This window comes from Numenius arquata, chromosome 21, assembly GCF_964106895.1.
Source record: "Numenius arquata chromosome 21, bNumArq3.hap1.1, whole genome shotgun sequence".
In the NCBI taxonomy this organism is placed as follows: domain Eukaryota; kingdom Metazoa; phylum Chordata; class Aves; order Charadriiformes; family Scolopacidae; genus Numenius; species Numenius arquata.
Genome location: NC_133596.1, coordinates 3,364,382 through 3,379,726, shown reverse-complemented (window position 1 = coordinate 3,379,726; position 15,345 = coordinate 3,364,382). Strand labels below are relative to the sequence as shown.

General features: G+C 48.7%; 1 protein-coding gene across 9 annotated transcripts in view; it reads left to right on the top strand.

The window, feature by feature from the left end:
- The window catches only part of EPB41 (erythrocyte membrane protein band 4.1), a 55,258-nt gene that overhangs the window by 30,519 nt on the left and 9,394 nt on the right, over positions 1-15,345 (top strand). For 3 of the 9 annotated variants that reach the window (XM_074161856.1, XM_074161859.1, XM_074161855.1), the window contains 3 exons: positions 1,336-1,515; positions 3,549-3,599; positions 4,008-4,136. In XM_074161856.1, coding sequence (XP_074017957.1) covers positions 1,336-1,515; positions 3,549-3,599; positions 4,008-4,136 — 360 coding nt within the window. Of the gene's footprint in view, positions 1-1,335; positions 1,516-3,548; positions 3,600-4,007; positions 4,137-4,949; positions 5,199-15,345 lie in introns of those variants that run through there. The other 6 variants (XM_074161854.1, XM_074161852.1, XM_074161860.1 and 3 more) reach the window with 3 other exon arrangements.

The following is a 15,345-nucleotide window of genomic DNA, read 5'->3' as shown; positions in this document are numbered from 1 at the left end:
GGTGGTCTTTCTCTCTTCTCTAAACCAGGAGCAGCCTCAGGGCTCCTGCAGCCGGGTAGGGCTTTACCCTGGAGTCCTCAGCAGATTTATTTATGCTTTTTTTGAAAAAAAAAAAAATTTTTCCTAACTAGCAGGCACTTGCCTTGTGCTTTCATCCAGGAGGGATGCCAAAAGTGTTTATTTTTTTCCCCCCAGAACCGTGCCAAAAAGAGCAAATGTTGTTAAAGAGGCGTTTGGGGCTGTAGCCCTGCGGAGGGCGGGCGGCGTGTCCTGGGTGAGCTGCAGGGACGCGGGTTTTCGGGGGGGACCGAACCCTCCTTTAGGGTTGCATTTTCTCTCCCAGCTCCTAAAATGGATGGGCTGAGTACCACCCGCAAGCAGAGAAATAGTGGAATTTCCCAGCGATGCTTTTACTGACCTTAATTTCCCCCTTTCTGCCGGGTGAGACTTGCTGCTTTTTGGCACTCTCCGGAAGAGTAGATGTTTGGCTTCAGCCTCTTTTATGCAAAAGCTTTTGTTTTCAACAAACTCCGTTTCGCTTGCGAGGGAAAAGCTATTTTTAAACAAGTTGAAGAGAGCTGACCTGCCTTGAAGTCTGTGCGTTTATGCTGTAAACTGGCATCACAGAGCAGACATTCTGGCTCTTGCCAGACGAAGTATTTTAGCAGGAGTTTCTTGCTTGATCCGGCATAAAGTAAATTCCGAGTTGGATTTGAGAGGGCTGTCATCTCATCTTCGTTTCAGAAGTCTAAAACCTCCTGTGGTAGCTTCCTGGAGGGGTGAGATGAGAGGGAGGGGGAAAAAAGCAATGGGGGTATTCTGGGACCAAAGATAATTCCTGGTGGGATGAAAGAGAACAGGTATGAAGAGAATAAACAAAATTGGGAAAACATTTTCTTAAACATTAATTGCATTTATACCCGTGAATATTCAGGCTAGTAGAGGGAAAGGAAAGAAAACCCACCCAATTTAAAGGCAGTAGATTAAATCATCCAAACAAACAGAGTCTTGGAACTTAAAAAAAATAAAATCCCTTATGGGGAAAATCCAGGAGATTACACCTCGGCTCCCATCTCTTTTGGCGTAGCTTGAGCTGAACCCATGGCACGTCCTGCTCCCGGAGGAGCCCCCGCTCCCTGCCGATGGCTCTTTATCCCAATTAATACGCGAGGAAAGAGGAGAGAGGCCGTTCCCTTTGTGTGTTTGCAGTGTGAGCGCAGTTGATTGATGGAAGTCGGCAAGATCTCTGCTGAGCGCAGCTTTGCTATGCGGCAGCCTAGGCCCTCTCCGCGTCACCTCCGTGTCCCTTCATTTATCCTGTCCTTTTACTAATAGGATCTAGATAAGACCCAAGAAGAAATCAAGAAGCACCACGCCAACATCAGCGAGTTGAAGAAGAACTTTATGGAGTCCGTCCCGGAGCCTCGGCCGAGTGAATGGGACAAACGTTTGTCCACTCACTCCCCTTTCCGAACCCTCAACGTCAACGGGCAGATTCCCACGGGAGCGGATGGAGTGAGTACCTCGGGGGCGCGCGGGTGTCGCTGCACTGCATTGCTCCAGGGGATGGCTTCACAACCTGGGGATCACCCTCAGCTCCCCTTAGTTTATAGTTATATTGAATTTTAATAGTTAATACTGACTCCTAACATGTGTGATGGTCTCTGAGAGAACTGATGCTTTAGTCACGGTATCATAAAAATGTGATTTTTTTGGGTAGGAAACAATGCAGGAATTCTTCACCTGGTTTTGGTGCTGCTTTTCCTGGAGTTGCTGTCATTCCTGATGTGAGACTTAACCTTCACGTGGCTGTTTTGGGGACTGGCGTATTCCCGGAACCAGGGAATTCGTCTCCCCAAAATGTGGAACCACACGCCCCAGGAAGAAATTTTTCACTCTGAGGGTGGTGAGAGCCTGGCCCAGGTTGCCCAGAGAAGCTGTGGCTGCCCCATCCCTGGAGGGGTTCAAGGCCAGGTTGGAGGGGGCTTTGGGCAACCTGGTGTGGTGGGAGGTGTCCCTGCCCAGGGCAGGGGGTGGCACTGGATGGGCTTTAAGGTCCATTCCAACCCAAACCATTCCATTATTCTATGAAAAACCCCCAAACACCTAAATTGAAGGGAACTGTTATTTCCGAGATAATATTGCAGGCAATCCAGTGGAGAAGCACTAGGCTGGTATCAGTTTTCAAAAGTCACTTTATTCTCCAGTTAATCCAGTATCTCATTGGGTTTAGTCTTGCATTAGGATCTGCAGGTCCTGATCTGCTGTGGAGGCTTCAAGAAGACTCCTCAGGTGGCTACAGCAGGGCTGTTCATACGTGATGGAAATCTTTCTCCTTGCAGGAACAGTGTCTGTATGTTGGTAGCCACATACATTCACGGTTTCCCTGCTAATTTCCTTAAAAAAAGGTAATTTTTCAAAGAAACCAAGTTGGAGCAGCAGAGATGTCCCTGGCAATTGGTTTCTTTTTGGGTAACAGACAGCTTCTCTGTTTAACGCTGGTGTTACCTACCTCGGATTTGAAGCTTGTGAGTAAAACTGTAGTTAGAGCCCCTGGTAATCAGGCTCTTAAATAATAAATGCAATTTTTCATTACAAGTGAAAAATTGCTGCGGTGGTGGCAGCCGTAGACTCTCTCCTGGTTTCAGCCTGGCTCCTGCCCTTCCTGCCCACAGCGGGGCAGATGAGCTCACGCTTCGTCTCCAAACCACTGCAAGGGAGATACTTTATAAACAGAAATAACTTTGCAGTGGATGGAGGGTTATGGGAGCAGGGACAAAGGGTTTTAACGACCAAGTTCACGACAGGCTCCTCGAAGCGTAGAGAAAAGCCGTGACAATTACAGGGCTTTTTTTTTTTTTTCCCCCCGCTAGAAAAACAGAACCCCCAAAATGAATTAATGAGGGTTGGTCGTTATCCTTGGAACAACCCCGTTTAACACATGGATGAACTTTCCCCTTTGGTTGCTGGGTCTCGCTGTAAATTCTGGAGGAGTTTGGGCAGCAGAGCTCTGCCCGCAGTGCCACGTGGTTTCCGGATGTGCGGGTGGGATAGAGCAGGGACTCTCAAGCTCCACAACTGCAGTTCAAGAATGTTATTCTTGATTATTATGAAGAATTTCTTGCAAGGGGACCCCATTGTGGGGTCTTGGGGGACTGCTGTCCACGATAACTGGATGCTGTGGCCTTCCCCCATCTAAGACCACGGTGGTCCACAGTGACGTGAGGGTTGGTGTCAGCCCTGGATTTGCTTTTCTGGAAATTCCCTCTTAACCTGATCCTCTCTGAAGGGGTGAAGGTGGACACGTTCTGCTGTGACCTTCCAGAAACGCATCTTTGGGAGGCACCTCCCGGGGAGGGTGTTTTCCTTCACCTGCACGTGTTTAAGGGCGGTAAATCACGATGCAAAGCAATCCTCTTTCTCCTGATCGTGGAGGTATCTTCCCCCTGCCGTAGTGGCCACAGGGAGTTCTGCCAGGGGCTGCTTTTCTGCATATAAATATATTTTATTTCAAGACAACTGAACCTTAACACGCTTTGTGTGTCCAGGTCAAGAAAGTCACTGTCCTATCTTCTGAGAGACAGGTTGGTGGGCTCAAGGTAAAGCTGCTGGTCTGATACGTGCTGCTGGAGCAGACTTTTGCTATTGCAATGGCACCGAGCAAAAAAAACTCAACAGCAGCTGCTGGATAACATTTTTTTTTTTTTTTTTTTTTTTCCTTTTGGCTACATGAAGTAGTTTCATAACTCACACCGAGAGGACTTTTGCACTGCTGCAGCTTTTTGCAGCTTTCAATTCTGCTTATTTCGGTGCATGGCTGGTTTGGAAAAGCTGCATGAAAGAATATAACCGTGTATTCGGAGAGAAAAGCGATTAATGAAAGTTTAACTGTACCCTGTTCTTTTTATGTTGTCTTTCTTTCCGTTTTTTTTTTTGTTTGTTTGTTTGTTTGTTTGTTTTAATGATCATGTTACTCTTGGCATTTTATATTTTCTTTTGCTACCCAGTCTCCCGGCTACTTTCTCCCCAATACTCATCACTTAGGGGTGTGCAAAGAACCGGTCTCAAAATACCGCACCGATCAGAGGAGATTAGCGCAGCTGAGAGAGCTCAGAGCCAAGTTTTTCCTCTCCTAAGTCCCCCTGGGTTTGTCCAGGTCTGGCAAACTAAAAAGACGGAGAGTTACCGACCAGCGACATCGCCCACAATCTTTTCTGTATCCAACAAAAGCCCCAGAGCCCTTGCATGATCCCACGTGATGATTTACTCATTCTGGGGTTTTTTTGTTTTTTTGTTTTTTTTTTAACATTCTTTAGACTCCAGAAACAAAAGTGCTAAAATGCGGAGGGAAAATCGAAGGAGCTGGCGATGCTCCTGCTGCCGTCCTGCCCGTTCCACCCTCGGGGTTTCTAAGACGTAACCGTTTTTCACTTGTTCCAGTAGAGTTTTCAAAACTATTGAAATTTTGATACTGTCGTCAGAACTTTAAAAAAAGCCTTTTGTATCTGCGCCGCAGTCTGGATGTTCAACGCTGTTTAACGAGCCCTGTTTTTTAAGGGCGCTGTAGAATAGGAAGCTCCCACAGCCCACGTTTTGTACTGCACCCTTTCTATTTCTAATGCCTCGAACTTTTTTTTTCCCGACCGTTCCAATTCCGAAACCCTTCGGTAGCTTTTGAGCATGTGCTTTTCTGGGAGGGCGGGTGACAAAACACACGTGATTCTGACCCAGACGTCCATGAGCTCTGCAGAGGGAACTGGATTTTGTAGCTCTGAGGCTGGTGTGACCCAGGCCACCAGCGGCTCTGCTCGCCAGGACAGGTTATTTTGCCGCTGAGAGGAAGGCCGTCCTAACGCTTTGCACACCTCCAAGTGTCATTTTGGGCACTTTCCATCTGTCATTTTTGTTCATCTCTCTCTGTCTTTCTTGATCTTCTACCACGAAAGCAGACACAGGAACGTCTGTTAGTACAGGATGAAGACAAACTAAAAAAGCAGGAGATACCTACTGAGACAGCCTTTCCCCTCCAAGCAAGCGAAGAAACTCTGCCAAAGGTTTCTATTCCAATTCCTGAAGAGCAGAAATCACTCAAAAAGTGTCAGCTGTACTCTAGCATTTTTCCTTCTCCACGTGTTCCCTTTATGATGTCCTTTCTCCTGGTGGTAGCACTGACTGTTTGGTGGCTGCTCTTTCTCTGAGTGGCGACAGGGTCGTGTTGAAACCTCAAGACCAAAGCTCCTGAATTTCTTGGCCGTAGCTTCTGCTGCATCCTCTTCCTTGTCCTGGTCTTTGATCTCCGTTGTTGGCTGTCCCCGGGGGAGGGACACCCCGTCACCGCCGTGTTAATGCCGCTGCGTGTCCTCCTGTAGCTGCGAGCCGGGACCTGGCAGGAGTGGTCATGGATTGCCAGGGCTGTTCTGAAACGTCCTAGTGTGAAAACGCAAATTTCTCCAAACCGTGTCCCCGATCGCTGTGAGAGGGGAGATGGGGAGAGTATAAAGACGTGGGAGGAGGCGTTTGCTTCTTCAGCCTCCGTAGCCCTCACGTAGGAATTGCTGAAAACTCAGCTTTTGGGCTCGTTGGTTTAAATGTTCACGAGGTGAAGAACATTCGATGTCGGCCCGAAAGAGGCTTTGCAGCGATCTGCTGACTCTAATCCGTAACCGCTCCTGTCCCAGGAAACTTAAGATTGGTGTTTAAATGCAAAGTGTTGATTATCGCTGCTGCTGTTAGCGTTGACTCAGAGACAGGGACGGGCAACTCCTCATTTTCCCGGGGTGGGTTATATATATTCATTCAACTCCTCATTCCCCGGGTGGCTTCCCGGGGGGGGAAGCCTTTTGCAAAGCGCCGCAGCTTCCCTCTCCCACCCCTATCCCCGTTTCCAAGAAAATACACGGTGTTACAGGGGAAAACCCATCGCAAGGAAAAATTCATTGTAAACGTAGATTAATCATTTTCCTGAGTCTGGTGGTCTTGGTGCACTTCAGATGTGTGGGTTTTTGTTTTTTTTCTTAAATTTGCGTTGAACTAATTGCCGCATGTTTGCTCAGGTGACAGGAGTGGTGTAACCCCCCCTTTACCCCCCGCCTTGGGGACATCTCCTCTGTTAGCATGTTGGCTTGACCGCGCCGGGACACGCTTCTCGTGTCAAAGCCATCGGTTGTTTTGACTTCTCTAAGGAAACCCTTGCATGTTGTTTATCGCCTACAAACGTCAATGTCTGGAGGATGCTCCCGTCGGTCCCGGTGACCCCCGGCTGAGCTGCGCGGGCTCCGGGATGAGCAGACCCGGTTTGAGAGCTGGAGGGAAGGCGGGACTTTGCGTTTAAGGGGTTTCTCTTCTGTACATAGTCGTTACGGGACCGGGCTGAGACCAAACGCTTCTCCTTTCGGTAGTAATCTGCTCTCTGTTGCTTTCTCTGGAGGGTTGGTGTGGCCACGATCACTCCTGACAACAGCCACCAGTGCCATCGGTGTGGGCAGCTGCTCCAGCAGCGCAGAAGCGAAAGGCGCAGACCTTTATTACAGGGATTAAAATGTGTGAATATATATATATAAATACATGTATCTATAGCCCTTTATAGATCCGTATCTGCGTGAACGGTGTTATTTAGGAAGCTAGCAGATAAGCTTGCAGGAAAAAGACATAAGGCAAATACGGCATGTGCTGTCTGATCTGAAGGACCGTGGTGTAACCACGGACCGTTGCAGCTGCCTCTCTTGCTTTCAATGTACAGGTCGAGGCTCTCTAAATGCTGTCTCAGAAACTTAGGTCGTTAGTGAAAACCCTTCCCTTTTAATCTCGCGGGAATCTTTCCGCTTACTCTTGTAACCTGCTCTGATTAGTTCACCGGTTCGTGCCTTTAGGACTTTGTTTTGTGAGGATGCTGATTTTTTCATCGGAGAGTGTTCTTCCCTTTTTAATAACACTGCCTTTAATACACAGTCTTCCTCTTTCAGCCGTTGGAGGTGTAGAAGTCAGTGGGTTGTTGTACAGGCAGCAGACGGGGCTGCATCCCGGGAACACGCCTTAGGATGCAGGTAAAACACCGGTGAGCTCGGTGTGGAGTTTAGGAAATCTGTTGTGGGAGGTGGGGAAGGATGCTGAGGTGCCACGTGCTGTGCAGAAGATGCAGGATGGAAAAAAACAGATTGGGGGATGCTTCTGGCTGGGATTCCCTGCCTGAATCTCCTTTCCAGAATCAGAAGGAACGTGGTGAAACCCAGGGACTGTTCGTTCTCTCCAGCCTGGCGTGGAGAGGGAAGGGACAGGAGCTGTTGGGATCTATCTCTGTCCGTATTTCCCGGAGAAGAGCAGCTTAAACACACACCTGCTTCCTTTCAAAAGCCATTCTCGGTTTAGCTGCCGTGATGCCGCTTTGAGCGCTGCTGAGGTTGCTGCGTGTTGTTTTTCTGAACCCACGACGAGTACTTTGAAGCCACTCCAGTGGCATTTGCCAAGCCATGGTCTCTGTACCCCTGTTAACTGCTTCCAAAGGACCTGACGTCTAAAAATCTTTGCCCAGAGCAATATTTGAACCCGGCGCTCAGGGTGTGTTATCCCAGAGTGACGAGAGATGCTCTCTGTCAGTCACTTCAACTCAATTCTTTAACTTCTTAATTAAAACGGTCTCTCTCTCGCTTTTTCTTCTTTTAATCTTGAGATCAGGCTTGTTATCATCAGCAAAAAAAACTTCAAAACTTTACATTCTGAGAATGCTCAGGAACATTTTTGGGATTTGTATAACGATTATCACCGCAGAGTATAAAGAAACTGAAGGAATGCTTTATATTTCTGTGGCAGTTTAGAGGCCGGTTGTCTGTGTTCATCCAGGTGGGCACGATCTCTTCTGACAGAGAAAGCCCGTAGCTTATCAGGAGCAGAAACCTCATCCATCCGACGCCGCTGTGATGTGGCCGCTGTGCTCCAGCCCCTTTGCCACCCGCTCCCCTCCGCTTTTTTCCCATTTTCTTGCAAGGCAAAGGCAGTTACAGACGTGCCCCGTGGCAGCCGCGTAAGGTCTCTCTCCTCCACATTATATATTTTGTTCCTCACACGATGTATCTCCTCCATGTCGGGTTGATTCCTGGTTTTCTTCCATCTCCCTTGATGTCCGTGCGGGATGCGGCGCTTGAAGACGGGATTTTGGGATGCCTGCTTTTCACAGGGAGAGTTGATCCGCTCTAGTTCCGTTAAGGGCAAAGGTCTCAGGGTTTTCCTAAAGGAACCAGCGCCTGTACTTTGTGCTCAACGTGTCCTCAACACAGGAAGGACATGGACCTGTTGGAACGGGCCCAGCGGAGGGCCACGAAGCTGATCAGAGGGACAGAGCACCTCCCCTATGAAGACAGGCTGAGAGAGCTGGGGTTGTTCAGCCTGGAGAAGAGAAGGCTCCGGGGAGACCTCACAGCAGCCTTCCAATATCTGAAGGGAGCCTCCAGGAGAGCCGGAGAGGGACTCTTTGTCAGGAAGTGTAGTGACAGGACAAGGGGTGATGGTTTTAAACTGGAAGAGGGGAGATTTAGATTAGATATTAGGAGGAAATTCTTTCCTGTGAGGGTGGTGAAGCGCTGGAACAGGATGCCCAGGGAAGTTGTGGATGCCCCATCCCTGGAGGGGTTCAAGGCCAGGCTGGATGGGGCTTTGAGCAACCTGGTCTGGTGGAGGTGTCCCTGCCCAGGGCAGGGGGGTTGGAACTCAATGATCTTTAAGGTCCCTTCCAACTCTAACCATTCTGTGATTCTATGATTTGCTCCCTTTATTCCTCAGGAACAAACTTGCTGCAAAGCCCCGGCAGCCCCCGGCTGCCAGCCCCGGCACCGTCCCTGAGCCCGAGCGGTGGTGCATGAACGCACCCCGTGTGTACGTGGCCGGTGTGATGCCTGTCAGTGATGGAGAACTGGGTTATCCCTTCCATAGGGAAACTGGGAATGTCCACAGCACGTACCCTCAGCCAGGCTGGCGTGAGAAATCCTGAAAGTCACCTTCTGAATGTTCTTATCCTGATATCAGCTCTTCTGAACTTCACATAAAACGCCGCATCTTGTGCTTTGGCGCTGTAGGAAGAGGCAGGCGTCGGTGTTTTGAAGCAGCCGGTGCCGGAGCCGATGGCTTGAAACTGGGACTCGGCTCTGAGGCTGCGTTGGGCATCGGGCTCTGTGTGTGGTGTTCATCGGTGATACTCGAGAGGTGTGCGTTACTGTAAAACGACATCACTTTTTTTCTTTCCCGTTATTAAAAGCGAACAGGTAAATGAGGGTGCTGGCCGCGTCTCCTGCCGTGTGCTGCTCTGCCCTGCGGGTCAGTGGAGGATGAACTGAGGGCTCCGGGCAGCCCAGGTTTGGGTACGGAGTTGAGCTCACACCAGCTCCTCTCCCTTCCAGTTTGTGCAGTAACTAGCGATCACCCTAAAAAGTAGGTATTCCATATTTGCCTCCTATCCCAAAATAATGAGGAGAGGTGGATTTACTCGGCTTGGCACCAAAGGAGAGCAGTAGATGGAAGGAGTGAGTCTGGGCTGGCCTGTTCCATACCGTGGGGCTCCTCGAGAAGGTTCTGGGCAAAGTGTCTTTCACTTCACGAAAGGTTCGGTCACTTGTCACTCTGAGGATTATTCCACTGGTTTAGTGGGTTTTCTTTTTTCCTGGTCATGAGTCGATGGTGCCTGTTCTGACCTACAGACTGAGGTAGGATGCTTTCTGGAAGGTTTTAGCCCAAAGAAGCGTTTATGGATTCATTTAGAAACTCTTTAGTCTGTACTTACTGGTGGGTGAACCCGACAGTGGTGGTTCCTCTTGTGTCCCTGTTGGCATCTGCCTTGATTTGTGAAGCTGGAGGGAAGGACTAGCCTTGGTTTGTGCCACTTTGGGATCTCCTAACAGTGGCACACGGTCACGTTAAATCAGTTTATGGGGACTAAAAACACTTTCTTTTTTACCTAAAATGCTCTCTTTTGGAACACTTTTTCGGTTTTGTATTTTTTCTCAGATTTTTCTTTGTAAATATGTACATTTATCATTAATAAATGTTATTGCAAATCAGATTCTTCTTTCCACTGCTTATTAACAACAAAGCTACGTACGACCGGTGTTAACGGCTTCCTCGGACTAACCTTGGACTATTACTGGTTTCCCAACGCAGGAGCCATCAGGCCCCAGCTCGTTACTGGTTGTGTTTGGGGTGCTGGGTCTGCTGGACGCTGGTGTGGTTTTCCTGCTCCTGGGGAGTGTGGAGACGCAATCAAACTAGCCAGAATCATTTGATTGAGGATTAAATCCAGCCGGGTTTAAGGAGGGCTTTATTAGAGGAGGGGTCAAAGGGCTACTTGATGGAACACTAACACCTTCTCCCTCTTCGCTTCTGAGACTCAACGGCAGGAAAAAAAGTTTGCAGAAAGTTGTCCCGAGTCCTGCGCAACGCGACTGCGAGAGCCTCCGCCCCGCATGTTGTATGAATTCGAGGACAAAAATGCTGCTTTCTGGTTTTGTAAGCAAAGAAACCACGTTCCTAGTTAATCACCGTCAATGCAAGTTGGGCTTGAGCTGGTTGAAGCTGCCTGAGGTTGTGCCTAGAGGCTGTAAAAAGAGCCGGTTTTACTTCCAACTCCCAACTTCTCTTCCGTCAGCTTATTTATACTTCTGGATAAAGCGTTTGGCTCGTCCCGTGCAGTCACGAGCCGGCTCGGGAAAGCGAATCCGGCTGCGAAGGAGCAGCAGGAGGCTTGTGATGCTGCTCTCCCGGGTGAGCCCGGCGTGGGAGCGGGGCTGGGGTTTGATTTAGGAAACGGAGCAAGCGAAACCCAACAGCACGAAAGCGGCGTCAGTTATAAACCCTGACGGCGTCCCCGCTCTTTTCACTTCGCGATGCCACCAGCAGCTTTTCCCTCTGCAGAGGGAGTTTGGAATAAGAAGTGCAAAGCTGTGCACCCCCCCCATCGAGGGTACCTGCCCCACAGAAGGGGTGGGAAGGGGGCGGGGGGGGGGGGCGGTCAGGGTGGATGGGGAGAGAAATGCCTCTGGAATCGTATTGCTCAGCAGCCTTATTTTAATGACTTAATTATTGATCTTGAGGGTGTTTCACGTTGCAGGGTGGTCGATGCAGTGGAGTGGAGGTGGCTGCTGTGTATCGTGTAATATCTTGGGATCCTTGTTCGTGACAGCAGGTTAATCATTTTAAGCTTGTAGCGTGCTCTCTATTTTCTAGCCTTACTTTTAACTCTGGTCAAATTCTCTTTTACCCTTCTGTCGTCTGACTGGGCTGCTCAGGGTGTTGTGATCAGATCAATGGCTAGTAAAAAAATCAGCCCAAAAATTTAAATCCATGGGTAACGGCCCCTCATTTTCAAATGCCAGGGTTTGTTGAACGGCTTCTAAACTTTTTTAACTTCTATCTTTAAGGCGAAGCAGTTCTGTAAGGCACGGCAGGTATTGTAAAATAAGGCTCTCTTGTTTTCTGCTCTATGATACTTTTTATCCGAGTGCTTTGGCGGCCGTGAGCTTGAGCATCATTTGATCTGGGAGTTCTCACTGGTGAGTGTGGTTCCCCGCAAAAGCGACATCATCCACGTGTGCGTCTGCAGCCGGGGGCACCGAGCCTGTTTCGCTGATGCGGAGACGTGTTCGGGGATAACCTAATAACACGCACCCGGGGACCGTTGTCCCCCAAAAAAGAGGACTGGGATGTACCAACCAGCTGGAATTTCTAGCATTTTGGTGGTCGTAGGGAGTTAGCGTGCACCGTTATTTCATATTTATATCAATTTTTATCAACTGGTTTTGGTAATTGGCAGGTTGACTTCGTTATAGCACCCCTTCAGCCTCCAGTAATGGCAAAAACTGGTTTGGGGTGAGGGTGGTGGAATATTTCTGAGCGGAGGCAGCAGCGCGATGCTGCTTCTTATACCGCTATATCCTGACCCGAAATAGGAGGTCCTTGAAAAAATACAGGCCAACAAATTTCTACCCAAAAAAAAAAAAAAAAAAAAAAAATTAAGAAAAAGAAATCTTTCTGGTTGCTGGTATCGGCCGCGCAATCCAGCCTGTTATTAATTTATCCCCAGTCTGAATTCTCGTGTGTCACCTCTCGCGCTGCAACGCTTCAACCAAGCTGTGTCCTCGGGGTTTGTCAGCAGCAGGCGCGCAGGGACGGGTGTCCAGCGGGGCGATGCTGTGGCCCCATTCGTGTCTGGTTGGATTTGTTTCTCCCGGGGGCACCGCATCCCTCCCCGTCTTGTCTCCGCGCCGCCTGCGGCTCACGCCGATCGTCTGCTTCGCGCTTGGACGTAGGCACGTCCCCGCTTGGGTTCCCTGTCTCTGGAAACGAGAATTTGGCTGCTCGGACGTTTCCAGGTTTCACGGGGTCTCAAGGAGAGCTTGGAACTCTGCAAAGCTGAGCCCGAAAAATAGGGATGCTTTTGCATTTGCAAATGAAAATAAATCTTGATAAGATCAGAATTTGTAACAGATGTGCAAATTCCTAGGGGTGGGGGCTGGTATTTTTTTTTTTTTATAAAAAGATAATATTTTCTAGCCTATATGCAAACCACGTTGTTAAATACAGGAACGAACATAGTTGTATTTTTAAAAAAAAAAAGTGTGCGTGAATAGACAACTTCATACAGAAACAAATACTTTTCAATTAGTCTGTCTTCTGACCGCTAGAAAGGAAGGAAAGTGCTTCTGATGGGTTGATCTTATCAGGATTTCGTTCTCTCCCTATCGCTGCATGTTCGTTGCCGCGCTTGGCTCTGCTGACCAGCGATGTGTGTGCGCCACGGGCTTCACGGCAGCTTTTCTCCTCCTTTATGCTTTTACCGTAGAAGATACTTCCAAAAATGCCCTTCCCGCATGTCTCTTCGATAGATCTGTGTTTCTGTAGCTGCTTAATCTGCTTTGTTTTATTCTTCCTCTTGGTCAAAGGAGTGCCCGGCTGGCGTGGAAGGAAATCTTCCTCCTGAGACGTTTTCTATTAAACTCCAGATGTACCGTGTCTTCTCAAGGTCCCATGATTAACGTGCAAGATATAGCCTATATAATTAAAGAGAGATCAGTGTATCGGCAGTAAATAAATCCAGCTTTTAGAGCGAGGTTAAGATACGGGCGTTCAAGGCTGATAAGCTCCGTTCCTGTTTTGTGAAATATTGCTGTGATATCTTGCGTTAGGCAAAATGAGGGAGGAATCCGGATGTACCGCTGGAGGAGCACATATGGAAGGGGCTTCCCATCAGAAATAACCCCTCCCTGTGTGTGGGGTCAGCCCTGGTCATGGCGGTGCCAGTCTCTGTCCCTTCGCTCCTATTAAATGTATTTTCCTAAGCAATATCCCAAGAACTTAAGAGAAGCCCAAGGGGCCGGAGATCCTAATGGATGGAAATCCTAATGGATAGAAATCCTACAGGTAATCTCTCTGCAACATAAAGAACCAGGGAACTGAAAAATACCCGGGAGGGATGGTGGCAGAGTCCTTTCTTGAACCGATACTAAAATAAGCATCTATTTGCTCCTCCATAAAGCAGCTCCGGTTCTTAACGGACTATTGAACGCTGCCATTAGATGAGGTCAATCGGGGTGAAAGCCTCTGGTGTGCAGAAAAATGCGTTGTACCGGATAACCCACAGGCTTCAGGCCTCACATTTTAAGCACAAATTACAGATTTTTGGTTGCCCAGACAGTCGTCTTCGTAGAAGGCGAGGCAACGGTTTCTGTTCGTCTCAATACCACCAGCAAAATTAGAACAACGGTTGACAAAATGGACTTGCCAGGCTTTTAAGAAAATTTAATCACTGATTTTGGATGAACAGATATGTGACTATTTTTATACAAAGTTACCAGAAATCAACTGTGAGGTTAATTATTGAGAAGAAATAGTAATGGCATTGATTAAGCAGCGTCCCTCTGGGGGTTTTCCCCCTCCTTGTCCCCTGATGGCGGGTGACGTGACAACTTGGATACATGTAAAATTGTGGGTGCCCATATTCTTATTCCTTCTGATTAAGGGCTTATTCTGCGAAGGCAATTTTCCATGTCAGTAATGAGAGACAGGGAATTTCTAGCAGGGCTGTGGCCGTCGTTCGCTGCTGGCGACTGAAACGCTGCTTCTCTGGGCCTGGCAAATATTCATCACTCAGGCATTTGGGTAAAAAAAGCTGATTTTTTGCTAAAGCTTTCTGTCTTGTTCATCTTTTAACTCTTATCTCCTGTCGCTGTCGCTTCTCTCCTGGCCAGAGGGGCTCCCGGAGGTGTGAGAAGACCTAGTTGAGACCTTGCTGAGGAGCTGAAGGGAGAGCAGAGTAGCACCAGCCTTGGTTAAACCCTTGGCACGCTCCTCCCGAGCCGCTGGGGTGCTCTAGACGGGCTGGCTCGCCCCTCGGAACCTGGGGTGCTTCGTATCTTCTCTCCCGTGCACCATCACACACGGCAATTATCTCCTTACCTTCAGGAGGTTTAGCTGTTCCCGAGGTTTCCAACTGGCTTTTGGGGATGGAGTGAGTTACAAACGTTTCGGTGGTGCCGAATCAATGGTCAAACGCAGGTTGTTGGGCGCTCAGCTGGACCACGCGCTCGGCGGCGATGGGGTCAGGGCGCCTCGGCGTGACCATCGGGCTTTCCCAGCTTAAAGCCCCCTTTCTTTCTTCCTCAGCTGAAAACTTTTGTGCCGAGTTTAACTGAAGAGGTTTGTCTGGAAGAAATAATAGAAATTCCTTCAGGTGACCAAACCGCACCGTCGATTCGGGAGCCTCTCGGTAACTGGAAGTGGCTGATTTCAGTATTAACTTGTAGATATTCTTACAATAATTTTCTCGGTGCCGTAATGACGAAGCTGTTAATTATCCCGGAGACTGTGACAGCCAACGAGGTGCTCGGAGGTGTGAGCGTTCCCAGGGGTGAGGAAAAGTGGGAGGCACAGGCTCCGTGGATCGTGGTACACGCTAACGCCGGGCTTATTCTCTTCGCCCCCACCTGCAAATGAAAGCCCAGCCTAAAATACTTCAAAGAGTTAAACGCAGAACTGGGGTATGGTTTCGGCGTAGTCGGTGGGTTTTGATGCACACAAATCCCCGCTTGCTACGCTGAAATTATTCCTGTTCCCAGACTGGGCAAAAAAAAAGTGCTTGGTGGTGGCTTTTCCTTTAGTTGCAGAGAGTTGTTTTAATATTCATTCCTTAAACTTGAAGAGAGTGGATCATTAGGGCAGTAGGAAGGCCATGGCGGTAAAGGCATCGCACAGCAGGGAGATTTTTCAAGCATCCCAACCCACCGCAGTTGCATGCGTTACCGGAGATGTGATATATTGTAAGAAACCGATGTTTTACCTTTTTGCCTCATGACCTCCTGTTCTCCCTAA